The sequence below is a fragment of the Myotis davidii genome, unplaced genomic scaffold (genome assembly GCF_000327345.1).
Source record: "Myotis davidii unplaced genomic scaffold, ASM32734v1 scaffold1925, whole genome shotgun sequence".
Taxonomy (NCBI): Eukaryota; Metazoa; Chordata; class Mammalia; order Chiroptera; family Vespertilionidae; genus Myotis; species Myotis davidii.
In genome coordinates, this window is record NW_006296052.1 from 144,801 (window position 1) to 172,574 (window position 27,774).

Genomic DNA, 27,774 nt, shown 5'->3' on the forward strand with positions numbered 1-27,774 from the left:
ATCTTTCTTCTATCATTGACAGTCCCTCTAGGTTGTGGGCTGCTTGCCTGTGTTCCTGAGAAGCATCTACGGTACCAGTCTATAGAGTGTGTTTTCTTTAGTGAATTACCGGTATGTTTACCGGTAATAAACTTGCACTGTCTTATGTATATGTTTGATTACATACAGCCTTGTGACAGTTTTCCTGCATGTCATAAGCATTTGAATATAAATTAAAATGTTAAAATCAAATCTGATATTGTTTTACCTTTTATTTGGTGTGTGGAAGGCGTGCGGAAGAGGGGGTAGTCTTATACGGCGAGTATATAACAAACTCTGTATTTTGAGTGGAAATGTTAGGGGGTCATCTTATACGCCCAGTCGTCTTATACGCCGGCAAATACGGTACTTGTTCTCTTTCCAGATCAAAGAATCGGGCTCAGGTTTTAAATGCAATGCACCTTAGAAAAAAGAATTCAAAAAATGTTAAATAGAAGTATTGAGTCCCTGCCCTGGCTGGTTAGCTCAATGGTCAGAGCATCGGCCCACAGACTGAAGGGTCTCAGGTTTGATTCTGGTCAAAGCACATACCTCAGTTGTAGGCTCCATCCCTAGCCCTGGTCAGGGCATGTGCAGGAGGCAACCATCCGATGTGTCTCTCTCACATTGATGTTTCTCTCTCTGTGTCCCCGTTTCTTTCACTCTCTCTAAAAATTAATGTAAAAAATACCCTCTGGCAAGGATTAAAAAGAAAAAAAAAGTTTTAAGCCCTGAGTCTTTTAATGCCCACCAATAGCTCCTGAATATTCTAATTTGAAGAGGGGGCCATTCAAATATCATCTTCTTGACCAAGCTATTAAAGGTTTTTAGGTACCCATCTGCACATTAATGTGGTATTGAAGCAAAAGACTTCATTTTACAGAAAAAAATGAATTCACAGTTCAGTGTATATTTTAAGGATGTAAAACAATATCTTCTAAAGCACAGAGATTTAATCAGCCTTTTCCTTTAACTCCACATAGCACTTTTAAATTGCCCGAGATACTGATTTCCTGTTTCCCAGAGTTTATAGGAATTCCAATACAAGTTCATTTTTTCCCCTTTTGTTATCAGAATATTGTGTGTCTTGAGGTCTAGATTTTACAAGTTTCTTATAAGAGAGGAATTGAAATGGAATATTTATCTAATTTTTCTCAGCACAATTATATCTGATCTAGAAAATATGGAAGGAAAAAACCCTCGGTTTTGCATAGAATATGTGAAGGCACTCTGCTCATGTTTATCTTAAATATATTTCATAAATTAAGCTGAGCATTTTCAGGGGATATCACAGCTCCATGCACTGTTCTGAAGCCTAATTCTGTGTGTGTCACACCAAGCCAATGGAGACCATTGATGGTGTCTCCACCCTAGAGCAGCGTTCTCCTTCACTTTCGATCTTTATGGTTTCTATATTGGAGTGATTGAGTAGCTTGGATTCTGGAAATGTCTCTAGTTGAAATGCTGTAGTATTAACCTGCTATATAGAAGTCCCTTTTGTTTCTTTCTACCAATGCCACCTACCAATTTTAATGACTACAGCAGATTTTGCTTTTCAAACAGAACCAGATGGAACTCACGTTCAAAGAACATATCAGAATTAAATATTTCTTCTTTAATTAGTTGCTTCTGATTTATGCAAGAAAATAAATAAATAACATGAGAGTGAGAAAAAGTGCTATACATCCAGACACAGCTAAGCGCACACAAACAGCATCTCCATTTATTAGCCAAAAAGACAAAGGTCAGCCCTCATTTGGGGACTTCATTTTCCTTGCCCCTTTCCTTGTGGTTCTTTTGCTATAAGTATAGTGGCAGTCAGGGAAGCCAGCCTTTCAACTGCATTTGTTACAACCTTATCTGATGTTATTCTGGCTGGTTGGCTCACATCTAGATGATAGGAAAATTCATCTGTTCATTCACTTGGGATTGTTTTACTATCAGCATAAACTGTGTTGCAACCAGGAGTTTGTTTCCACCCAGGAAAATGCTTTTCTTTCATTGAAATATGGAAAAATATATTAAATCAGGCAATTAAGACTAGAAAAGAAAATGAGTGATGTTCTTTCTACATTGCACTTTTTTTGTACTTGAATATTTTAATTATTTATCAGCATTGTAAATGTTTCCTCACTATCTTTTGCTAAATATGCTTTATCACTACCATCTTGTTTTTTTATAGCTTAACTGAATCATTTGTAAAGTTTTGCTTTCCAGTAGCCAGTGTAAATTTTAAACAAATAACCAAAGTAATCATAAATGGTTTCATATTCTGTATAATTATGCAAAATATTTAATTTCCACATAGGGTAACATAAGATTTAATTATTAATTACTAAGAAATCCTAAATTATTTTTCTATAATTATGGTTTTTGCAATATGAATTGGGGAACAGCATGGGTTGTAGAGGCTTACCCACAAATCTGATCTGGGGTAAGTCCTGATAAGTTCTGGGACTAAGAGAGGTATACACATCACTTTCTTCCTAATTGCTTATCCATAAAACCTTCCCTCTATGATTATTGTGAGAATTGAAAGAGACAGTGTATGTAAATTTAGCCCTTAATAAAATGCCTGACACAGAAATGTTGCTTCATGAATTTTCTATTAATAAGAGTAGTTTTAGCCAACAGTATTTTTCTATGTAATACTGTAATGTGAAAAAAATACATAAAAAGATAGAGAATTATGTCACTGAATATAAAGTGGGTATATTTTGATTGATAACTATAAAAAGTTTAAGATCAAAATGCCTACAAAATAATATTGAATGTAAACTATAAGTGAAAAATAAAATTGAAGAAAAGAAGTTCAACATCTAAGTAACATAATGATCAGGTACTGTGAATTAAGCCCACAGACCCTATAACAGCACTGATGTTTAAATGCTCAGGCTCTACACATGTGTTATCTAAGGAAACGAGCAATTGCTCAAAAATATTTTCTTTAGCTTGTAGAGTCTAGTGATTAATTAAACAGCTCTTTGAGTCATCAGAGATGCTCTAAAAAACTCTGACACAAACTGCCTACTGACAAGTGCTCTTCCTGTTTTTAAATCAGACTTTAATTCTTTGTTCTTTATTTTTTCAGGCTTTTGCATTGACCTGCCTTGAGAATGTTAAAAGCTGGTAAACACTCCCTTGCCAATCTAGATCAATGGGCAGTATTTTATTGAGCAAGACAGATTTTCATTTTAGAAATTAGGCTAGGCTTTCTACATTATGACATTACCAATAGCTGGTTATATATTATTATTATTATTATTATTATTATAGGAAGCAAGGATATTCATTTCATGGCTCAGAAGCTGCATGCTGGTGTTTAACCAACAGTTTGCAAAGGTTTGCTACGTGATTTACTAGATAATGCTGAAATGAGTTCTTTGTCCTCAAGTGCTTTTCAGTAAAATGTGTGCCTCTCCTGGCTTCTCTTTATCTGGGGAATGTGTTTCCTGTCATTACTAAGACAATACCATGGCCATAAAGCACATGTGGATTATACCTGTAGATATTTTACAACAAAGAGTGAGTCAGAAACGTGGTTAGAACCCACATCTTGGGGCCCCTTACTCCAAGAAGCTGCTGGGACACCATCTCCTGCCCCTAGAAGTGAATGCGGACAGCTGTTTTCTTTTATTAGTGCACTCCCCGCAATTAAAGTTGGGTCTTTCTCTTCTGTATTTGTTGTCTAGCAATATCTTCATTTGTGTGTGGACCACAGTGAAAGTAAGATGTGGTTAGAGATTCTACAAGAAGTATTGGAATTTTATATTTATATCTATACTAATAAAAGGGTAATATGCTATTTAGACTGGGAGACCTTCCGGACAAAGCCATGGTGACGGGGCTGAGACAGAGGCAGTTAGGGGTGATCAGGCCAGAAGGGAAGGGCAGTTGGGGGCGATCAGGCCAGTGGGGAGGCAGTTGGGGGCGAGAAGGCCGGCTTGGGGGGGGGGAGTGAGTTGGGGGCAAGCAGGCCAGCAGGTAGAGTGGTTAGGGGTCATCAGGCAGGCAGGCAGGTGAGCAATTAGGAGCCAGTAGTGCAGGATTGTGAGAGGGATGCCCGATTGCCAGTTTAGGCCCAATCCGCCAGTAGCAGGATTGTGAGAGGGATGCCCGATTGCCAGTTTAGGCCCAATCCCTGTGGACATCCCCTGAGGGGCCCCAGATTGGAGAGGGTGCAGGCTGGGCTGAGGGACAACCCCCAACCCATGCATAAATTTCGTACACCAGGCCACTAGTTGGAAATAAGATGCCAGATTGAGTCACTTCTGATGATGATGCTACATCAGCTAACTCAAAGGGTGGCCACTAGAACTCAAAAGGATTTTGAGCCTAGCTAGCATGGCTCAGTGGTTGAGCATCGACCTATGAACTAAGAGGTCACAGTTTGATTCCTGGTCAGGGCATATGCCCAAGTTGTGGGCTCAATTCACAGTATGGGGTGTGCAATATGCAGCTGATTGATGACTCTCTCTCATCATTGATGTTTCTATCTCTATTTCTCCCTTCCTCTCTGAAATCAATAGAAATATATATATTTTTAAAAGGATTTTGATGAATTTCTATAAAATAATTTACATACCATCATATAAGTACCAGATGTTTGTCACACACAGGGAGGGAGTGACACATTCAACAATTTCAGCAAATGTATTTGATGTTCAGATGTGTACATACCCCCTCCAAACTTCACATCCCCTCACCAGCACCCTTAATATTAAACATAAGTAAACTCAGATGTGAAATCAAATCCATCTTCTAATGAAAAATAAGGCAGCTGTGAAATAATGATATTTTTAAAAATAAGAAAATAGTGATTGGACCACAGCTGATTGGATTAAAGAAAAGCAGGTTATTTAACTATGGTTATTGTCTGTGTGAATTTTTATGGAAAGAAAGAAACTATTGTTAGGACAGTGAACTCTCAAACCCAGAGGGGTGGCTATATTTAGAACTTCTCTGGGTTATATCTTTGTCTTGCCAGCTGCCTTTCTTGAATCATCAATCTTATCTATTAGAATGTGAGGTTGCTAAGAGTTCATCATAATTCAGAAAGCTAAATCACCAAGAGGATGGTCATGGCTGATTTTGAATGGTTTTCATGACAATTGATTATTTTGGCTTTAAGATGACCAGATATCAATATATTTCTTGACAAATGTCTATAGAGGTAGGGAAACCTGGTGTTGTAGATGGGCAGGAATGGCACCAGCTGTTAGATGCATGGGGTCAGACTGGACCTGGGTTCAGCAACCTCAGTACTTGAGTTCTGGGTAGGGAAGAATTAGAGCCAAGACTTCAACCATAAGAGAACATTTATTTATAAAGTCATAGAGGTGGAAGAAGTAATTCACAGAAGAAATAGGCTTAGGAAACAAGTTATAGAGGTAAAGGAAAGACCCTTAGAGCTTGGGAGTGAGGAAGGCAATAGTAATATGGAATTCGGGAAGGGGATCTAAGGAAAGGGAAGCGAAAGGCTTGGACATGTTTCTATGAGGGAAAGCGCAACTGATCCATGTCCTAAGGGTTAAGGGTGGAGATTTTAGGGGAAGTCCCATGGAAAAATCTTAATAGAATATTCAGCAGCTTTCCAGGTGTGTCCTTTCAAGATTGTAGTCTCCACTGATTAATTGGTTGGTGACAGGGCAGGAGATCCTGAGGTCAGTCTTGGGGTCACTGGTCTGATTTTGTTGCTTTTCTGGGCCTGGAGCAGAAATATAACTGAGGCCTAGATATCTCTAGGGAGAAAAGGTCAGGGGTCCAAACTTCATGTCCATGGATATGCTAGGGGTTGTAAGGTCACTCTGGGGGTGAGGTCTCACCTTACAATTGTCTTTTGCTAGGCACCTGGGGCTTTCTGCCCTGGTGACCTTCTGTACCTGGCTAATTGTCCTAGCTCTGCACTTGTCTGTTTAACTGCCTACCACAGTGGTAGGTTGTTTAGTGTCTAACATTTCATTCATTCATTTCCTTCTCCTTGCCTCTGCACTTCCTGCTCCTCCTTCTCCCTGGAACACTTTTTCCCTTTGTGTCCACTTGCATGCTTCTATTGTGTATTTTTTCATATAATAGACATCATAGTCATCTGTGAAATGTCTATAGTCCTTCCAGCTCCAATTCTCTGGTAAAGCGCTTATTCCTTCCTCTGTGCTGCATCATGCTTTCTGCACATTGCCCCATTCTGCAGTCATGTGTTTGTGCTTCCCACACTCTTACTGCTCTTGATATCCTCACCACTTAATGCAGAACTTAACAGATGAGCAGTATTAAGTGTCCACTGAATGAATGTCCATTAGGTTGAATAACAGTGTTCACAGGTAGCATGCTGATTAAATAGATTATGCTGCAACCTTACCATGGAATATCATAAAGCCACTGAAAATGATGTAGTAGAAAAATATCTTGACTTGGAAATACAGCCGTAGAACTAAACAAAAAGAAGCTCATCAAACATAGAAGTAATATGTTTTTATAAAAACAAAACATGCACACCATATTCACATACATTTAGAATAAGAAAAAAAAAAAACTCTGGGAGGCTATTAGTGGTTATTTCCTAATGGTGGTCTTATGGAGATTTTATTTTCTTCTCTAACCTTTTCTGCATCTTATGAATTTTCAATAGGCATCTATTACTTTTATATATAGAAACACAGATACTCCCTAAAAGAAATCACAAAAGCCTTGATGGAGATAGAGCAAAAACACAACTGGATGGATTCAGCGGTGGCAACATTAACTACACACTTAATATTCTACAGGGGTGGGCAGACTTTTTGATGCAAGGGCCACAATGGGTTCTTAAACTGGACCAGAGGGCCGGAACAAAAGCATGGATGCAGTGTTTGTGTGAACGAATATAAATTCAAAGTAAACATCATTACATAAAAGGGTACGGTCTTTTGTGTTTTTTTTTTTAGTTTTATTAATTTCAAACGGGTCGGATCCGGCCCGCGGGCCGTAGTTTGCCCATGGCTGGCTAGGGTGACAAGTGACTTACTCTGCCTACCAGACCAGAAAGTAAAATAAAAGTCACTAGTATAACAAAAAAGAGGAAATGATTAAATCAAGAGTAATGTACACATTGAGGCTTGCAGGCAGAAAAGGCTTCTCTTGTGTTCAGAATAACAAATATTTTAATGGGTCTGGAAGATAGATACAGCAGGTGAGACTAAAAAGATAGATCAAGGAAAATGTCATTATTAACTGAGCAGGCCTCATCCATAAGAAAGGTGTACTTACAGACTTGAAGTCCTTCTGAGTCTCCTGCTACAGACACCAGCAGAGTGAGCAGTGATGCTTCTGAGACAGAAGGCTATGTATCTCCTTCCAATCATCAGGTATGGGAAGCTGTCTGTTAGGGCATTCCCCATAGATACTAAGGGAGAAAGTACTTCCCCAACATTGGCAGTGAGAGTTCTCATAGTGCGGGGTAGGCTGTTTTATCAGAGTTCTGGGTACCTTCTGATTTTAATTTCAATGAGTCCCAGTTCTAGTCATTTTGTGAGGTTGTCACTCATCCGTACTAAACCTGGTGGCAGTAATGTTAGAAAGAAAAATTAAATGAAATGTCAAGTATCCCAGTGTGGTAAATAAGAGAATCTGCAGCTTTATAGCACAGCAGGAAGTTTTATGCAATTACATGGGGAGGTTGCTAATGCATTTCATTGTCATTGAATAAAGAAAACTTTTTTTATGACAGATCATGCATATGCCTTTGGGGCCTTTCTATCTGAGACCTTGGATGCTTCCTGTGTTGGGTACCTAAATTCTAATCACTTGCTCCTTCCTTTAAGTCAGCTGTTATTAATACTTAGGATTCTTCTAGCTAACCACAGGTTAACTTCTTTTCTACCTGGCAACTAAATTGTATCCTAGAAAAAAAATTTGAAAAGCAGGAATATGGCAGTCAGAGAATAAAGTTCTAGAGTTATTTCAAATCTGCCTATGCATTCTTGGAATGTTTAATCATTTCCAAACTGAAGAGCCATTTATAAGTTTGACAGGAAGAGTTTATTTAAATAGCTCTGCTTCATGCAACTTTGGACATCAAGTTCTGAAGGGCCCTTCAGCTTTAAAGTGGATGTGGCATTGGACATGACTCAATGGATAATGAGTAAAACATTAAGTATCCTTAGAATATTTGAAACTGTTTAGTGCAACCATTGTCCAGAGTACCCATTAACTTTCAGATTGCAACATTAGGAAATCAGAGAGTTTTTACAGCAACTTAAAATCACCTGATTATTTGTCTGGAATTTAGTTAGATTTAGGGTTCCCAGAGAAGACCCAGTTAAATTTGTATTTCAAGTAAGCCATGACCTAGTTGTAGTATGTCCCAAATATTACGTGGGACATATTAATATTAAAAATATTTGTTGTTTATCTGAAATTCAAATCTAAGAAACAAAAATCCTTACTCTGCACTCCTCATCTCTACTCCATTCCAGATTACAAATCTAGGGGCAATTTCCCTAACCACAACACTCACAGTGCTTTCAAAGTCAGTATTGTTCTGATCTGCATTCTATTTGAAGGAGGCAGAATGCTAAATAGTGATGGAAAATAGGACCATGTTAGACTTGAGTACTAGTCCAGGCCTCTCAAGTCTTCAATATGTGAGATTATCTTATTTACCTTGATTTTCTATTTGTAAAATGGCATATATTGATGTGCTGTTTGGAAAGGTTTTTAAACTCTCAGAAAATACAGCAACATGAACCCTGTTTTGTCTTTTGCACCAGGGATTAAACAATCATGGTTGCAGCAATGAGAAAGGTCTTTCCCGACAATTGCCTACCTAGAGCAATTGCTGTCTTCTCCCATTTGTGCCTTTTGTTAGAGGAATGGTAGGGGGATTTTGGGGGTTGTTGATGCCAGAGGAATTAGGGTCTATTGATCCCAGGTTGGTAGAAACTACACTGTGGAGCTCACAGGGGAAGATGCTCCAGGTGATGGCAGTGCAGGGATGGGCAGCTGACCTCATGTGTATTGTCTTGCAGGTGGACTTGGGCCTTCTGCGCTTTGTCACTGCTGTTGGGACACAGGGAGCTATTTCAAAGGAAACCAAGAAGAAATACTACGTCAAAACTTACAGAATAGACATTAGCTCCAATGGGGAAGACTGGATCACCATAAAAGAAGGAAACAAGCCTGTTGTAAGTTTGGCTGCCATCCCTTCAACCAATTTAGTCTTTGAAATGGACGATCAATTTTACTTGTTTGGGAGCTTTCAGTCTGGTCTGGTTAATTTTTTAATTGATTTAAAATGAAAAGAGCGATTAGAGGTTTAAAGCTGACCAAAGGGGTCTCATGTTCCCAGATCCAGAAGCCAAAAGCAAATTATATGAATGTGTCCAAGAAAAGTCAATACCAGCCAAATTAATGTCAGACTCAAGAATCACTTTATACATCCCACAAGGACAAGGACTATGCATAAGATGAATACTGTCCTCTTAGGATCATAGGAGTTGTTTTGTTTTCCCTGTGTTTCTCCATTCTCTTTCATGGATTTATTCTTTCTTCCTCTCTGTAACAGGCTGGTTTTAGAAAAGTCCTTTTCATCTATCCTCTGTGGCTCACAAACTAATTTGCAAGTGTGTTTGGCTGCTTCTGTGAGAATACACTGTAAATAGAATCAAATTAGTCCATCATGTTCCCTAAGATCACATACATGCCACCTCTTCACTGCTTAACCAAGGAGGAAAACCCCTGTCCCTGGGAGCTCTACCCTAAATCATTTGGAACTGAGGTGATTTTTTCTCAGCTTGCTTGTTTACTTAAAGTTACCCTAGCTCTGATTTAGCAATCAAAAGATTTCTGAGAACTCACACTTGCTGTTTCTCCAAAAGTAAAAGCTTGCTGAAGCTGAGTAAAATGTATAGAATTGATAAGGATAGTAGCAAAGATCCAGGTACAGTGACGTGAAATCCTGGATTTGAGAAGAGGTCAGTTAACATGTCTTTGTCTCTCTCTGGAGCATTCATGGCCTTCACTTCCTCCTGGCCCTAAACTGAGAAAAGCCTCCAGGTGTGAAGTGAGAGAACTATTAATTCCCTTTGATTAACTGCAAAGCCCTCACTCTTATTTAGGGGAGATAAGATTGAAGTGGATGTAGATATGCAGCTGCTATATGGGAGGAAAGTTTTGTGGTCAGGCAAGTTCAAGGCTACTGTCTAGCTGGTGAGGACATGAAATCAATCCTCCATCTGGGAAAGAAAAACGCTCATAGTCAACATTCGTGGCCGTTAAGCAAGTAAATTCGACCCTGAGTTTCATGGCTTATTCTTGTTTTGGAGTAGTTTTTTGCAGACATTCTTTAATTTCAAACAAATAGATTGGGGGGTCAGGGGTGGGGAACACACTAATGCCAAGGACACACAACAAGCAAGAGAATCCAGAAATCCCAACCAGTATGACTCGGTGGTTGAGTGTTGACCCATGAACCAGGAGGTTGAGATTTGATTCCTGGTCAGGGCACATTCCAGTGGGGGATTTGCCAGTGGCAGTTGATCAATGATTCTCTCTCATCATTTATATTTCTCTCTCTCTCTCTCTCTCTCTCTCTCTCCCTCTCTCCCTTCCTCTCTTTGAAATCAATAAAAACATATTTTAAAAAGAGAGAGAGAGAGAGTGGGAGAACTGACCTCTGACCTTCAGGCCATTTCTTTAAAAAAAAAAATGAGTGCTACCCTAGCTCGTTTTGCTCAGTGGATAGAGCATCAGCCTGCAGACTGAATGGTCCCAGGTTCAATTCTGGTCAAGGACACATGCTTGGGTTGAGGGCTTGATCCCCAGTAGGGGGCATGCAAAAGGCAGGTGATCAATGATTCTCTCCCATCATTGATGTTTATATCTTCCTCTCCCTCTCCTTTCCTCTCTGAAATCATTTATATATTTTGGTGCACAAAATTCGTGCACTGAGGGGGGGTGTCCCTCAGCCCAGCCTGCCCCCTCTCACATACTGGGAACCCTCAGGGGATGTCCTAGTGGCAGCTTAGGCCCGCTCCCTGCTCCCCTTGGGGATAGGGCCCACAGCCCTGACATGGGCCCTGGCCAGGGAGGAGTCTGCAACCTAGGTACATGCCCTTGGTCAGAATTGAACCCAGACCTTGTAGTCGGCAGGCCGAAGCATTATCCACTGAGCCAAACTGGCTAGGGCAGGATATGACATTTCTTAGCCCTCCAGCAGTGGACCTTCGTTTTTTTTTTTTGCCAGGAGTGTGGTGAAAAACCCTAGATCACCTTTTTGGATTCTTATTACCCAAGTTACTAAGAATATTACCAGTGGCATACAGGGAGCTTAACCAACGAGAGGTCAGAAAAGGTGTTTCCTCTGTAGTTTACACCAATAGCTGGCTTGACCTCCCCACCCCCAACCCCACAAGCCTGACACCTCTGGCCCAGGCTTCAGGCCTGGGCAGAAGACCCCCATCTCCCCCTGATCACTGGCTCTGCCCTCACCCAGGCCTGACACTTTGGCCAGAGGCTTTGACCCCCATCACCCTCCGATCTCAGGATCGGCCCCTCACCCAGGCCTGACGCCTCAGCCAGAGGTGTCAAGCCTGGGCAGGGGACCCCCATCTTCCCCTGATCACTGGCTCCACCACCCACCCAGGTCTGATGCCTCTGGCCCAGGTGTCAGGCCTAGGCAGAGGACCTCCAGACCCCTCCAATTGCTGGCTCCACCCCTAGCCCAGACCTGATGCCTCAGCCAGAGGAGTCGACCTCCATCACCCTCCAATTGCTGGATTGGCCCCTTGCCCAGGCCAGACACCTCCACCAGAGGTATCAGGCCTGAGCAGGGGACACCAATCTCCCCCCGATCACCAGCTTCTGGGTGGCTTCTGGGGCTGGCCTGCGGCCCGGGATGGCGGCTCTCACTGGAGGCTGCGCTATCCTGCCCTGCCTGCAGTATGCAAATTAACCGCCATCTTTGTTGGCATATCGCACTGATTAGCCAATGGGAGGTGTAGTGAAGGCACGGTCAATTACCATGTTTGTCTATTATTAGCTAGGATAATAAAATAAATTAAAATAGTGCTACATCTTCAAGACCTTCTCTGCAGCTATTGTCCATTCGGCTGTCCACAGGGCTCAGAGGGGTGTCAGGAAGCACACACAAGTCCTTAGGGAGTATTTGGCAATGCACACAGCTCTGTTAGATGTCCACTATCAGAACACCCTGGCACACATAAAAGCTTTCAGAATGGGAGGCAAAAAGAATATATAGGGTGTCCCAAAATTCACGCAAGAAGTAATTTTGACAGAAAATACAGGTTTATAATTAAAAATTGTAAATTTTTTATTGATTAATAAAGTATACAGTATAGGGTTATGTATGGAATAGCACATCAGGTAAATGCCTTCCATGGCTTTGCTGGCACATATGCAAAGCCGTGGTCTTCATTGGTCTTCATTGTCCCTGCTCCTGGGCCATGATTGGTACTTGGTAATACTTATCAAATTGAAGGGATTGAAATCAAAGGGCAACAGATATTAGAATCTGATTCAATAAAACAAGTAAAATTAGACTTTTATTTTTTGTTGTTGTTGTTAACGCTCACACAAAATTCAAATCTTGCGTGAATTTTGGGACACCCTATAGAAAGGTTCAGTAAAGATAAAGACCTGGCATCTGTCTGAGCACTTTTAATGAACCTAATGAAATCTGAGCTTCCACTTGAGTCTAGTTATTGTTGGCCACCTGCCTTTCTCCATATGTTGGGGCCTTTCAGCCACTGCCCTCTACCATCTTTCTTACTTTCCTCGGGAAGAGCTGGCTGTACCTCAGCTGGAACAACCTGGGACCATCACAACCTCAGCAGTCCTCCTCATGTTGAATAGAATGCATGTCCTTAGGTTGTTTTCAGGAAAGAAAAAATTCCCTCAGTGTGAGCCGAGAGTTGGCACATGCAATGCTCCTAACAGACTGCTGGGCTTCCCTGAAGTGGACTTGTTAACATGTTAAGCACCATAGTTTGGGACTCTACTCTTTCTGGCAGCTACCTATTATTCTTTGTCACACAAAAATGCTCCCTCACAGATTGTTTCCCAGAGAGAGATGCTGAAGTAGGATAGGCATCTGAAGTCCATCACAGGCTGGGATAAATTATCATATTAAATTTTCTCTGGAGAGGGATCAGGCTAACAGCCAACTTTGGAAAGCATTGACCCCCTTCAATTGTGCAGGCCACTTAAGCTAAATGAAGTAAAAACACCATCTTGACTTTCACAAGCCCTTTCTCCCAGGAGAAGAGCAAACCTTGGGAAACTGTGGTTCTCTTCTACAAAATTATTTGGGAAGGTAGCGAGGAATCTCATGCTTCCAATGAGCCCACTAAACTCGAGTTACACCACCTAAGAAGAGGAGTCTGGCCTGGCTGTGCTAGTCACCCATGGCATGTAACTGAGAAAGCCACTTTCATACAGGCCATCCCCAATCCAGGGCCAAGTAAAATCCAGGAAAATGGAAGCTTTCAGTTTCATCTGAGGTGGGTCTACTGCTAGAATGTTCCACGAAGGCAAACAGCCTCCACTGCTTGGACATCTTGCCAGAGAACATGGCTGTGGCACCAGGCCTGGCACCATGGCCCTGACAAATACTTGTGGGAAACTGGTTTCTGACAGGCAATCGTTACACCTGTGGTTAGAATAAAATGACTCCTTTTAAAACTAGAAGCAGAAGCTCTGGAAAAGCTGAGTTTTAATTACGCATTATTTATAACTAAGTTTTTATTTTGACCACTAAAACAAAATTTTGCCAATAACTAAGAAAGATTAAAGTCATTAATGAATGTCAGAGAAAAGATCTTCCATCAAGAAATGGGAGTTGAAATAGAGAAAGCCACTTGACCTTGTGCTATAGCTGGGAACAGAGAATTTAAAAAACAGACCTTCTGGGAGTTCCTGGGAAAGTAAAATAAGGAGAGTTCCCATCAAATGTCCTTAGCATTTTGTAGGTCCATATGATAAAGTTAGTAATTGCCCACTTTGTAATATAATAGTGTGCATTTTTAAGTAAATATTACCCTTGTAACAGTGCTTCTGGAGGCTCTAGCCACTCTGAAAATTGAATGGATGGTTAGGACAATATTCTACATTAGACACGATTCTTTCTGATTGCCATCATTTGAAAAAACAAAACAAACAAACACATGGTAAATTATTAACACTACCTCAACCTGGATAGACAATGTTGAAATTGTAAATTTCAAGCATTTGTGAAAACATATTTTGGATTTGTTTTCAATCCCAAAAGCCTATTATTAAAGGGCCCTTTCTTTTTCCATAGATCTTTCAGGGAAACACCAACCCCACAGATGTTGTGTTTGGAGTTCTCCCCAAACCACTGATAACTCGATTTGTCCGGATTAAACCTCTGACTTGGGAAAATGGCATATCTATGAGGTTTGAAGTATATGGCTGCAAGATAACAGGTAAGGTCCAGCTTAAAGATTGCCTAGTGTAAATATGTCTCTCTTCTCCTCATCCAGCACATCCAGAGAGCGGTCGGGTTCCTGAGTAGGGGTAGCTGGGGATTGAGAAAATGAAAGAAAGAGACAGACACAGAGATAGAAGAAAAAGCTGGGGCCGGGTGGGACCACTGTCCTCTGATGATGAGACAGGGACAGAAACAGTGACCCAGAGCCGATACAGTTTATTTATTTTATACAGCAAAAAACAGGAAGTTTTACTAAAAGTCAAGACAAAGGAGATTATTTGCATTCTTGGGTGGGCCTGAGTCATATTCATCCCTGAATTTAAATAACAAAACCCACCCCCTGGCACCTGGGCTGAAGATCAAACCTACAACACTCATGCCTTTTAGCAAAATGTGTTTCCAGGATGTGACTTTGCCAACACCACTGGCTTCAGCTGATAATAATTAAAGAAATGCCCATGTGCCTACCCAGGTGCTCTCTATAGCCTAGTTATCTACACTAATAAAAGACAAACATGCAAATTGACCATACCTTTGCTAGACCTTAAGCCACGCCCACCAGCCAATCAGAGCGACTATATGCAAATTAACCCAAACAAGATGGTGGCCGGCAGCCATAGAGCTGGAGCAAGCAGGAGGCTTGGATACCCCAGTGATGGAGGAAGCCAAGCTTCGCGCCTGCTGCGGCCGGCTCTGAGCACCACTCAAGGCAACAAAGTTTCAATTATAGAAGATAAATAAACCCAAATTTTGAGATCAATCCCTTGTTTCTCAGAAGGCATGGATAAAACTGCAATTCATTCATTCACTCATTCATTCAAAAATCAGCACGTGGAACACATTATGTTCCAGGCATATAAGACACAATAAAAAATAAGTCCACCAGGGACACTTCTACTTTCATCAAAAAATAAACAAACCTGGATACAGCCTAAGTGCACATCAGTAGATGAGTGGATTAAAAAACTGTGGTACATCTACACAATGGAATACTATGCTGCGGTAAAAAAGAAGGAACTCTTACCATTTGCAATGGCATGGATCGAACTGGAGAGCATTATGCTAAGTGAAATAAGCCAGTCACTGAAGGAAAAATACCACATGATCTCACTCATTTATGGATAATAAAGACCATTATAAACTTATGAACAAAAGTAGATACAGAGGCAGAGCTGCCTCAAACAGACTGTCAAACTACAACAGGAAGGCCGGGAGGGTTGAGGGGCAGAAGGGGGTGGTAAGAGATCAACCGAAGGACTTGTATCCATGCATATAAGCATAACCAATGGACATAAGACACTGGGGGGTAGGGGAGGCCGGGGGATTGTTAAGGACGGGGAAAAAAAAGGAGATATATGTAATAATCTTTGTAATACTTTAAGCAATAAAACAATTTTTAAAAAAGACACAATAAAAAATAAGTCCACCAGGGACACTTCTACTTTCATCAGCTTCCACTATGAGGGGAACATGGCCTCTAAAATAAAATTTTCTCATTGGAGTGTCTGCTTGCTGGGGCTTATTGTAGGTTCAATTTATTGTCTAACATGCACTGTCTAGTTATTGGATAACTCCCAATAACAGCCGGCCCCCACCCATGCACCAGGCCTCTATCCTATATTATAAAAGGGTAATATGCAAATTGACTCTAACAGCAGAATGTCTGGGAATGACTGGTCACTAGGACACACACTGACCACCAGGGGGCAGACGCCCAATGCCAGAGCTGCCCCCTGGTGGTCAGTGCGCTCCCACAAGGGGATCTCTTCTCAGCCACAAGCCAGGCTGATGGCTGCCAGCACAGCGGTGGTGGTGGGAGCCTCTCCCACCTCCTCAGCAGCACTAAGGATGTCTGACTGCAGCTTAGGTCTACTCCCTGCTGGTAAGTGGACATCCCCTGAGGCTTGCCGGGCTGCCAGAGGGATGCCTGATTGCCAGCTTGGGCCCAATCCCCCAGGGAGTGGGCCTAAGCCAGTAGGTGGACATCCTCTGTGGGGTCCCAGACTGCAAGAGGGCATAGGCCGGGCTAAGGGACTCCCTCGAGTGCACAAATTTTTGTGCACCAGGCCTCTAGTGATTTATATAAACCTTTAAATTCAGGGAAAGTCATTTTGCATATATGTGGTCATTTTCATTTGGATTTAGACCAGTGGTTCCCAATCTTGGCTGCACATTAGAATCACCTGGGAATATTTTTAAAATCCTGATTTCTGGGCCTCATCCTCCGGAAATCCTGTTTCTTTGTTATGGGGTGGGGCCACAACATTAGTATTGTGGAAAGGCACCAGTTCAAAAATACATACCACATGCCAGCTGTGTTAAGTGACTTTTATCCCTGTCTCCTGAGTGCTGGGCACATTGAAAGGTACTTAGTAGATTTATATTAAACTAGGGGCCCAGTGCACAAATCTGTGCACCTTGAAAGAAACTGTGGATGGCAAGGCTGTGGTGGGGACAGGGGCAGGTCTTGGCCCATCCTGTACACCCCCATCTGGCCCCTCCCACCACGGCTCCAGGTCCTCTGTCTGCCTGCAGCCCTGCTCTCACTGCTGCTCCTATGCACTGACGGCGCTGGCCCCGCTGGCATCTGCTGATGGCACGGAGCAATTGGGGCCGGCACCAGCAGCGGGTGTGAGCAGTGACTGCTGCCCTGATTGCCCCTCAGGAGCAGGGGGAAGTGGAGAAGTCTTCAGGGCAAATCTGGGCAGGCAGCTGCCACTCACATCCACTGACAATGCCTAAGCGATCAGGGCCGGGCGCCAGCAGTGGGTGCAAGCGGCGGCTCTGGTGCCGGCAATGAGTGTGAGCAGGGGCCGGTGCTGGCAGCAGGTGTGAGTGCCTGGCGGCATCATGGTGCGCAGGAGCAAAGAATTTTCAGTAACCACCAAAGGCTCAGCCTGATGACAACGACCAGCGCCACACCTTGGTCTGGTGCCCCAACTCACCTGCTCCACCATCCCACCACAGCTGATGCCCGCCATGTTCTGTGTTCTGCAGGCATGCTGCCGACACCTGCCATGTTCTGCACGCATCCTCTGGTGGTCAGCGCACATCATAGTGACCAGTTGTTCGGTTTGGTTGTTCCACCATTTGGTCTATTTGCATATTGTATGGAATGTTCTCCTCCTGCTTTATCTTTTTAATGTTGAATTCTAGAGGTGACCTCATGAACTATAGTTAAGGAGTTTAAATTGCAAGAATTTCTCCTTTTACTCAATAACTACCTTGGCAACTTTCTCTTAGCTGTTGTCTCAATAGCTATCTTTTATTGAATGAATATACTAATTTTAAAAATCAATTGGGCAATACTTCTAGTTTTTTAATTTGCTTATTCTGGCATTTATAAGACTTTAAAGTCTGTTAAATTTGTTAGAAGTAGGCGGGTTATACCCAATTAAGAGATACAGAAGGTGTAGTTCTAAGAGACTAAGTAGCTAAAAAAAAAGTGGCCAGGTCAGGACAGACCTAGAAGGAAAAGAATGATCCTGCTGTTATTCTCACTGTATTGCTATGGCTATCAGTACTGTTATGACTTGTCCATGGGGCATTCTGAAGAAAATAGCAGTCAAGACAGAGTTCCCTTTCATTTAAATAAATACAATGCAATGTTTTCATTTTTAAAAGAGCAGTAAAATGTAACCTTTAGAGTAAGTTTAAAAATTCAAAACAGAATCAATAACTGATTCACTAAAAGTAATGAAAAGTAAACAATTTTTAAAAGCCTGTGAACTATCTTTTAATGTTATATTAGTATTCTTATTTAGGGTATTTAATTTCTCATTTCATGAAGGCCAACTCTATTTTATTTTTATATAAGGAAATACTGATTTTTTTGAAGGGGGGGAAAAAAGTGACCCAGGCAATTTTCCATAAAATTGTAAGCAATTTAGAAAAGAACAAACTAAGTGGGGGGGAAATAAAACTATGCTGTTTACAGTAGAGCCCATTTTAGAAAGTAAAAACTGACATCTGATTTCTTACCAAAATGTTATTTATTTCCATCATAAAGACAGATATGTTTATTGTTTTAGGACCTAAGACTTAGAAAGGTCAAGGCCTTGGAGGCAGGAATTGGGTGGGAGAGTTTGGAGGAGGAAAGGACATTGAAAAGTAAGTTATAACCTTGGCTTTATTTTTTTCTCAGGAGTTATATAAGGGAAACTTCTAGGTCATTTTCAGAGCATTACAAATTTAAGAGATACTCGTAAATTTGCAGAAACAAGACCATTTGAAGTCAAGGTGGAAATTTCTGTCCTATTACTCCAACTTAATCTCATGTCACTGTACCAAAAAAAAAAAGAGGTAAACTTTATAAAAACTCTAAATGTGTTAGTCTGAACTCTGAATTTCCAGGCTCTCCTTTTAGTTAAATAAAATACTTATTTAACCGGGAATGCTCTGTTTTCATTTTCATAAGGATTTTCCTGAGAGTTAATTATAAGAATGTGTGAGTCTTCACATGTATAGAGGCAAATAATATATTGTATTTTTTAAAATGATTAAATGACTTAGTTGTTTAAACAGATATCTGAAATAGCAAATTCTATTTTACAACTATTGTATATAGCCTGCGGTTTGGTTTTGTTTTTCCAAGTAAGATACTGTTTTTAGGCTCATAGGGCTAGTTTGTTATTTGTGACCCCTACTTTATTTTAGATATTTTCTCTTTAGTAAGACAGCTACAGAATACAAATAATTATCAAGGCAGGCTTTCTTAAAGAGGCTATCATGTTATAATGATGGTCACATAAATAGAAGGTACACAGACATCCAAGCTTGGCTCTGAACTATCCATTAGTGAACATGTGACCATAAGCAAGACATTTAGTCCCTTTGACCTTCATTTCTTGGTCAGTAAGATTAACCTTATTTCAGCCTGGCCAGTGTTCCTCAGTGGTTGAGTGGCAACCCATGAACCAGGAGGTCATGGTTCTATTCTGGTCAGGGCACATGCCTGGGTTGTAGTCTTGACTGTTATGCGGGGAGTGCATGAGGCAGCCCATCTTGAGTCTCTCTCATCATTGATGTTTCCATCTCTCTCTCTCCTCCTTTCCTCTCTGAAATCAATAAAAATACATATTTTTAAAAGATTAAACTTAATTCAGCCATAATAAGGATTCAGTGAAAGAATATATGTAACATACCCCGTTTAGAGTAAGTGCTTACTAAATGGTATCCAATAACTAGACAGTGCATGTTAGACAATAAATTGAACCTACAATAAGCCCCAGCAAGCAGACACTCCAATGAGAAAATTTTATTTTGTTGTTGTTGCTTATTTAAATTCTATGTTTTCTGCTACCTAGTTTCCAAATTACTGATTTAATCTTCTACTTCTTCTAATCTGCTGTTGATTCCTTGTAGTGTAGTCTTCATTTCAGTATTGTTTATTTTTTGATGAAAGTAGAAGTGTCCCTGGTGGACTTATTTTTTATTGTGTCTTATATGCCTGGAACATAATGTGTTCCACGTGCTGATTTTTGAATGAATGAGTGAATGAATGAATTGCAGTTTTATCCATGCCTTCTGAGAAACAAGTGATTTCAAAAATTGACCCTTGAATTAAAAGTTACCATGTAAATTCAGCACTTGACTTCCAAACTCTCCAGAGCACCAGTTTTAATCTAATTTTTGTAGATTTAAAGTATTCAAAAAATGCTTTTTTGAAAATTTTAATCCTGGGTAATCCAGAGTATACAATGATGTGTCATCCTATAGAGATACAAACAAGAATGTAGCAAACCATTCTACTTTATAGGTTATTGACAGAGCAGGTTTTATCATTTTGGCAAAGATGGAAATTGGTAAAATTAATCTTGTAGGGTAACTGCTTAATGTATGAGAACACACTACAGCCTTGTATTTGTTATCCAGGCATGTATTAACTAGTCCTTCTGCACACATTAGTGTGTTCCTATGTTAATCAGAACTTCTCAGTGGTGATTTCAGGCACCACAGCATCCAAAGATACTTTCTGAGTCATCAGGGGAAGAGTTAATTGTGCTCATTCAGGTTCTTCCATCAACTGAAGTTATTACCTTCACATTCTTTGAAAATCGGTTAACTGAGTATTTGACTTATCAGTATATCTCAGTTTTCCCATTAAGTACAAAGATTTTATTGTAAAATAATGTTAACGAAAACAACCACCTGAATTCACCATCACAGAACTCATCTCTTCTTTTCATCTAGGACTGGTTTTTAAGCTTTGCAAACAGGGTTACCAGGTAAAATATAAAATGTCCATTTAAGTTTTATGCAGATAAATGACAGATAATTTTTTAGGATAAGTATACTCCATGCCATATTTGGGACATGCTTATACTAAAACATCATTCCTTATTTGTTTGAAATTCTAATTTAGCTTGGCATCATGTTTCTTGTTTTCTGTTTGTTTGTTTGTTTTGTCTTGTCTTTTTATCTGATTACTTGTTTGCTAAATCTGGCAATACTATATGCAAAGGATTTGACATGTAGCCAGGCTGAAGTACATCTGACCCAGCCTAATACTATGGAAAATGAAATTAAATTCCTCCATCTCATTTACACCTTGAATTGTGGTTTGTTTGTTTGTTTGGTTGGTTTTTCTCCCAAGAATTGCTGAAAGACTCTCAAAGTTTTCTGTCAAAGGCCAATCAAGGTTCCCTTTTACTGTTCTTTGTTGTTTTTGGATGAAACAGACAGACAAAAGCAATGGCAGTCTGTCCTCCATGTATTTGTTGGCCAAATAGAAGTTGGGCATGCTAGGTTTGTGGGTTGTAAACTGCACCCTAGCCAGCTCTGCATTAGAGAAAGGACATTAATTTGGTAAAGGTTCTGCTGTTGTTAAAATATTAAAGTTAATTGTGTTTTTCTCCAAATTGTAACATCTGGTTTTGAATCAAACAGGTGTGACCACACTGACTAAAAATGTGATTTCTATTTTTAACACTATAATTTTATATCCCCCCAGTAAAATAGTTTTTGTAAATCTTTTCATAAGCCCCATTGAATTTACAGTATTGTTAGTTTCCAGATCCCATCTAGGAAAAGGTGCTTTGAAAATGGACAGCTGCCTTTTATTGTGTTAATAATTTGATCCATTCACTGAATATTTGTTGAGCAAATGCTATTTATAAAGCAAGGCACAAGGAATTGTAGAAAATTTTTAAATAGGACGTGGTTCCTCCATCAAGAGAACTTAAAATGTGGGGAGGAAAATAGCAGTCATCCAAGGAACTAAATGTGGCCATTGATATACAAAAAGACCTCCAGAAAAGGAAACTACCCCAGTTGGAGACATGAGAATAACTGACATGGCATTTGAAAATGGGTCAAGATTTTAATTGGTCAGATAGTGGGAAGGGCAAGATGGAGGGAACAGAATGAAAGAAAGCCTCCCCATACCCAACACCCCTGGTGAAGGAGTTCTTCATTTCAGTTGCCTCTATCTAAAGGAGTAAATGAGAAGAGGCTTTGCAAGGACATCCTATGGAAGGCCTGGCATCCTTGGTTTAAAGTGAATGCATAAATATCACATAATCTTACTCATTTGTGGAATATAATGAACAACATAAACTGATTAACAAAAACAGATCCAGAGACAGAGGAGCATTGATCAGACCTCAGAGGGAAGGTAGGGGAGGGTGGGGGTAAGGGGAAGAGATCAACCAAAGGACTTGTATGCATACATATAAGCCTAACCAATGGATACAGACACTAGGGGGGTGAGGACATGAGTGGGGGATTTGGGGGGCAATGGAGGGATAAGGACACATATGTAATACCTTAATCAATAAAGAAAAAAAAGAAAGTGCATGCATAATTGCTATGTAAGTAGGCACAGAATGTGTGAAAAGAAATGACATGATCTATACTGTATATCAATCCATGATCTGGAAAGTACCTCAGTAATTAATTCTTAAGTTTCAGCTGATAACATGGATATAGTTTAACTGTATTAGATATATACCTCTTTAGATCTTATATCTTGAGACTAACTTTTGATTATATTATGCAGAATTGAGTTGTTTCAAAGAAAAATAGATTATTATTCCTGTGCATGTCTTTGTTTGAGATGTATAATTTAGAAAGGAGAATAATTGAAGTGTTGACCATTTGTGCACTCGGGGGGTCCCTCAGCCAGGCCTGTGCCCTCTCGCAGTCTGGGATCCCTCGAGGAGCCCTCGGGGGATGTCCATTTGCCAGCGGGGAGCAGGCTTAAGCTGCAGTCAGACATCCTTAGCGCTGCTGAGGAGGTGGGAGCGGCTCCCACCACCACCACTGTACTGGCAGTCATCAGCCTGGCTTGTGGCTCCCTGTGGGAGCGCACTGACCATCAGAGGGAAGCTCCTGCATTGAGCATCTGTCCCCTGGTGGTCAGTGTGTGTCATAGTGACCAGTCATTCCCAGTTGTTCTGTTGTTAGGGTCAATTTGCATATTATCCTTTTATTATATAGGCTAGAAGCCTGATGCACAGGTGGGAGCCAGCTAGTTTGCCCTGAAGGTTATCCTAGATCAGGGTGGGGGTCCTGCTGGGGTGCCTGGCCAGCCTGGGTGAGAGGCTGATGACTGTTTGCAGGCTGGTCACACCCCCTTCTGGGTGAGGGTTCCCCACTGGGGTTCCTGGCCAGTCTGGGTGAGGGGCTGAGGGCCATATTCAGGCTGGCCAAGCTGCCCAGCAATGGGAGCTCCCAGCCTCTCCTTTTTTTCTTTTCTTTTTTTTTATTCTGGGATTTATTTACCTTCTATAATTGAAACTTTGTAGCCTTGAGTGGAGCTCAGAGCTGGCCAGGGTGGGCAGGAGGGAAGCTTGGCTTCCTCCATTGCCAGGGGCAAACCCAAGCCTCCCGCTCGCTCCAGCTCCGTGGCCACAGCTGTCTGAAAGCAGGTATCTGGGGTTTATTTATCTTTTATAATTGAAACTTTGTTGCTTTGAGTGGAGCTCAGAGCCAGCCACAGCAGGCGGGAAGTTTGGCTTCCTCCATCATTGGGGCAACCAAGCTTCCCGCTTGCTCTAGGTCCATGGCTGCCCACCATTTTGTTTTTAACCTCCCAATCAATTACTCAATGATTGATACCCTCATTATTCTCAGAAGCTACATGGGTTTTTATAGAAGATATAAGAAGATCTATGATGTTATTAATTGTCTTGGAAAAACTCAGAAAGGAGGGAAATGTATGGTCTTATTGAAATTTTTCTTTATTGAAATGTGGTATAAATGATACAAAGACTTAAACACTTATAGGCATGGATACAGAAAATGTTTTTACTTAATATGTCATATTTTTTTCTAAGCATAAAATCATTTTACATTATCTATTTCATTTCACCCTCTAGATTATCCTTGCTCTGGAATGTTGGGCATGGTGTCTGGTCTTATTTCTGACTCCCAGATTACAGCCTCAAACCAAAGGGACAGGAACTGGATGCCTGAAAACATTCGCCTTGTGACTAGTCGCTCTGGCTGGGTACTGCCACCCGCACCTCATCCATACATAAATGAGTGGCTCCAAGTGGACTTAGGGGAGGAGAAGATTGTGAGGGGCATCATCATTCAGGGGGGAAAGCACCGGGAGAACAAAGTGTCCATGAGGAAGTTCAAGATTGGGTACAGCAACAATGGCTCAGACTGGAAAATGATCATGGATGACAGCAAACGCAAGGCTAAGGTAAGATCCAGGGACGTGGAGTAAGTGGACTGCCATGAGGAAGTACTTTCTCACATCCTTGACTTTGCTCAAGGACCTTCGCCCTTTCCTGAGGAAGAAAGGCTTCTTATTTCCTTTCATTCCTGAGATCAGTGACCCCCAATTCTAGGACAGACAAGATTGAAGTACAGAAAGTGATACCTGAGATAAACATAGAAAAGAATTGCAATGCTGGCCACCTTTCCTTCCCTTAGGGTAAGCAGGTAGTTGAACACAGTCAGGAGATAGAGTAACTATCCCCATGAGGGTGGGGATCAGGGAGTTGCCAGCAGCAACTGGGCAAAAACTTAAAATCTCTCAGCAGACTCTAATTTATCAGTTAACCCTTCCCTTCCTGTTAGATCGTCTTCCCTCCTTTAAATATATTTAAAAAAATTTTAATTATGATAAAATACACATAACATAAAATTTACCTTCTTAACCTTTGTAGGTGTATAGTTCAGTAATGTTAAGTATATTTATATTGTTCAGCAACCAATCTCCAGAACTTCCCCATCTTGCAAAACTGAAAGTTTGTGTCCATTAAGCAAAAAAAGTTTGTGTCCCATCTCCCCCAGTCCCTGGAAACCACCTTTCTACTTTCAGTCTCTATGGATTTGACAACTCCAGCTACTTCATACAAGTGTAATCATATAATACAAGGTAGGGCAAAAGCAGGTTTACAGTTGTGAGTATGCAAAACAGTTTATTTTTGTATTATCATTTATTGATTATTATATTATTTTCCATATGAGCAACTATAATCCTACTTTTGCCTCACCCTGCATTTGTCACTTAGCATAATGTCTTCAAGGTGATCCATGTCAGAATTTCCTCTTTTTAAGGCTGAATAATACGCCATTGTATGTACATACCACATTTTGTTTATCCTTTCATCCATTGATGGACACTTAGATTGTTTCTACCTTTGACCATTCTAAGTAATAAGTATTTTTTTATGCATTGGAACCTTTTAAAATGCAGCTTGCTCTTGATCCAGTGAAAAGAGAAGTGAATACCAATCTGTAAAAAGCCAGGGGCCATCACAACTGAAACAACTGGATGGACAACCGAACAGCAGGCTGTGTGGGGCGACCAGGCTGGCAAGGGGATTAGTGAGGGATGACCAAACAATTGAACAGCAGGCTGCGTGAGGTGACCAGGCCAGGGGGGGGCGGGCAGTTGGGGGTGACAAGTGGGAGAGGAAGTTGGGATTGACCAGGCTGGCAGGGAGAGCATTTGGGGGTGACCAGGCTGGTGAGGGCACAGTTGAGGGTGACCAGGCCAGCAGGGGGAGCAGTTAGAGGGGACCAGGCTGCAGGGGGACAGTGAGGGGTGACCAGGCTGGTGGGGGCACAGTTGAGGGTGACCAGGCCTGCAGGGGGAGCAGTTAGAGGTGACCAGGCTGCAGGGGGGGCATTAAGGGTGACCAGGATGGTGAAGGGGGCAGTTATGGGTGACCAGGCCAGCAGAGAAGGCAATTGGGGGCTATCAGGCCAGAAGGCAGAGGTAGTTAGGGGTGATCAGGCTGGCAGGGAGGATAGTTAGGTGCAATCAGGCAGGCAGGCAGAGGCAGTTAGGGGTTATCAGGCTGGCAGGGGGTGCAGTTAGGGGCCATCAGGCAGTCAGGCAGGTGAGCAGTTAGGAGCCAGTGGTCCCAGATTGTGAGAGGGATGTCCGACTGCTGGTTTAGGCCCGATTCCGAACGGGCCTAAACCAGCAGTCGGATATCCCCCAAGAAGTCCTGGATTGGAGAGGGTGCAGGCTGGGCTGAGGGGACCCCCACTGTGCACAAATTTCATGCACAGGGCCTCTAGTCTCAATATAAAAACATTCCAATGTTCAATAGAACATGTGGTGTGATATTTTTTAACCAAACAGATGTTCTTTACTGATTAGGTTTTTCTTAGGGTGATTATTAAATCTATTTGAATTTCCTTAGTACACAATGCCAACTAGGAAAGGAGTATGTTGGGTGACCCAGAAGCTGGTTTGAGACTAAAATAAGTAACAAACCATAGACATTCAATGCTGTATGTGGTGAAGGATTTGTATTCAGCTAATGAAACTTCTCACACCCCAAACAACTGGCTTTTTGTTCTATCTTTCCCAACCCCACTTTGCCCAGGACCTACCTCTTTTGTGAAAAGAAGATTCTAGCTAATTGGAGGGAATATTTTCTTTGGTCCCACTCTAGGCAAGTGTGGGAATGTGGCTTAACATATGACTCAAGCAAAGGTATTACAGGCAGGAAATCAAAAGTTGGGCAGTGCAGTCAGCTCCACTCCTTCAGACATGGAGCTCTGCAGAGACTTCCCTCTCCCCCACTGGCTGCAGGTCAGCCTATGACAGGGATGATGCTGTCAGAAGTGAAAGAATTTCACTTCCATCTCACCTCTCATTAACTTGTGATTTCTAAAACATTGTCAGAGTTATTGTCATCTGTGTGTAGATATTTTCTTTCTTGTGTCCATTTCATTTTCCATTTTATGTCTGCCCCTCTTGTTTTGATGAGAGAAAAAGTAAAATAAATAGAAAACTGTAATTCTCCCTAAGAGTCAATCTCTGAAGGAGTCATGAGCCTTGTGACTTTATCACAAAGTGTGCTGGAAATCAACAACTTCCTGGAGCTGCTGTCATATGGCAGTGTGTGCTGTAGTGACATGTTCTTCAATACTAGGGTTCTCAGACAGAAAGATAACAAAGTACTGTAACCTCTGAAAGGATGCACCATATGCTACCCTGTGTTGTCCAATGCACATATCTCCTATCAAGTCTAAAGCTATCACTCTCTTGTAATACATTGCATATAGAATTGCACAAGAAGGCAACACACAGCTTTCAGTTTTAACAAAAAAAAGTCCATTCAAGATTGGTTGAATGTGTTTAATTTTATTCCTAAAATATTATTATTTTTTTTACCATGATTCTATAGTATTTAAAACCATGAAAGCTTCTAAGTTGTTTAGATAGAGCTTAATAAGTTACCCCTAAATGCCCTTTCCCAGAAATAAAATATTTATATGAGAAAAGATACTGGTAAAACCTTCACCTTAGAAGCAGTACATATTTATAAATTGTATAAAGATATTTAAAACATACTATATTTAAACTTATAAATGAAGGTTACCTCCTTAGGATGCCATGTCCCTTATATGTAACAGTGAAATGAGTACTATTTTGTGAAATGCAATAGCACTTTAATGAATTTAAAATCTTCTATGCCCTCTCCTTGCTTCCTACTCAAATGATGGACAAGATATATCAGTCTTTGTATTAACTAGACTTTTCAGGAGCACATAGAATATCTAAATACACAAAGCCCTTTTCTAAAACATGATTAGTAAAAGGACACAGATTTTTTATAAATGATCTCATGCTAGTAAAATTAACCCAGTTCTGCCCAGCCAATGTGCTCAGTGGTTGAGCATCGACCCATGCACCAAGAGGTCACTGGTTCCATTCCTGGTCAGGGCACATGCCCACTTTAGGGAGGCGTGCAGGAGGTGGCAGATCTATGTTTCTCTCTCATCAATGTCTCTATCTCTCTCTCCCTCTCCCCGCTTTCCCCTCATCTCTAAAATCAATAAAAATATATTTTAGAAAAATGTGAGTGCCCATACAATTTTAAAAAATTACA

At 41.1% G+C, this 27,774-nt stretch overlaps 1 protein-coding gene across 7 annotated transcripts in view; it reads left to right on the forward strand.

Annotated features, from left to right (window-relative positions):
* NRP1 (neuropilin 1) overlaps positions 1-27,774 on the forward strand; it is a 199,031-nt gene that overhangs the window by 115,972 nt on the left and 55,285 nt on the right. For all 7 annotated transcript variants that reach the window (XM_006770953.2, XM_006770949.2, XM_006770952.2 and 4 more), the window contains 3 exons: positions 9,024-9,179; positions 14,315-14,459; positions 23,785-24,116. In XM_006770953.2, coding sequence (XP_006771016.1) covers positions 9,024-9,179; positions 14,315-14,459; positions 23,785-24,116 — 633 coding nt within the window. The remainder of the gene's footprint in view (positions 1-9,023; positions 9,180-14,314; positions 14,460-23,784; positions 24,117-27,774) is intronic.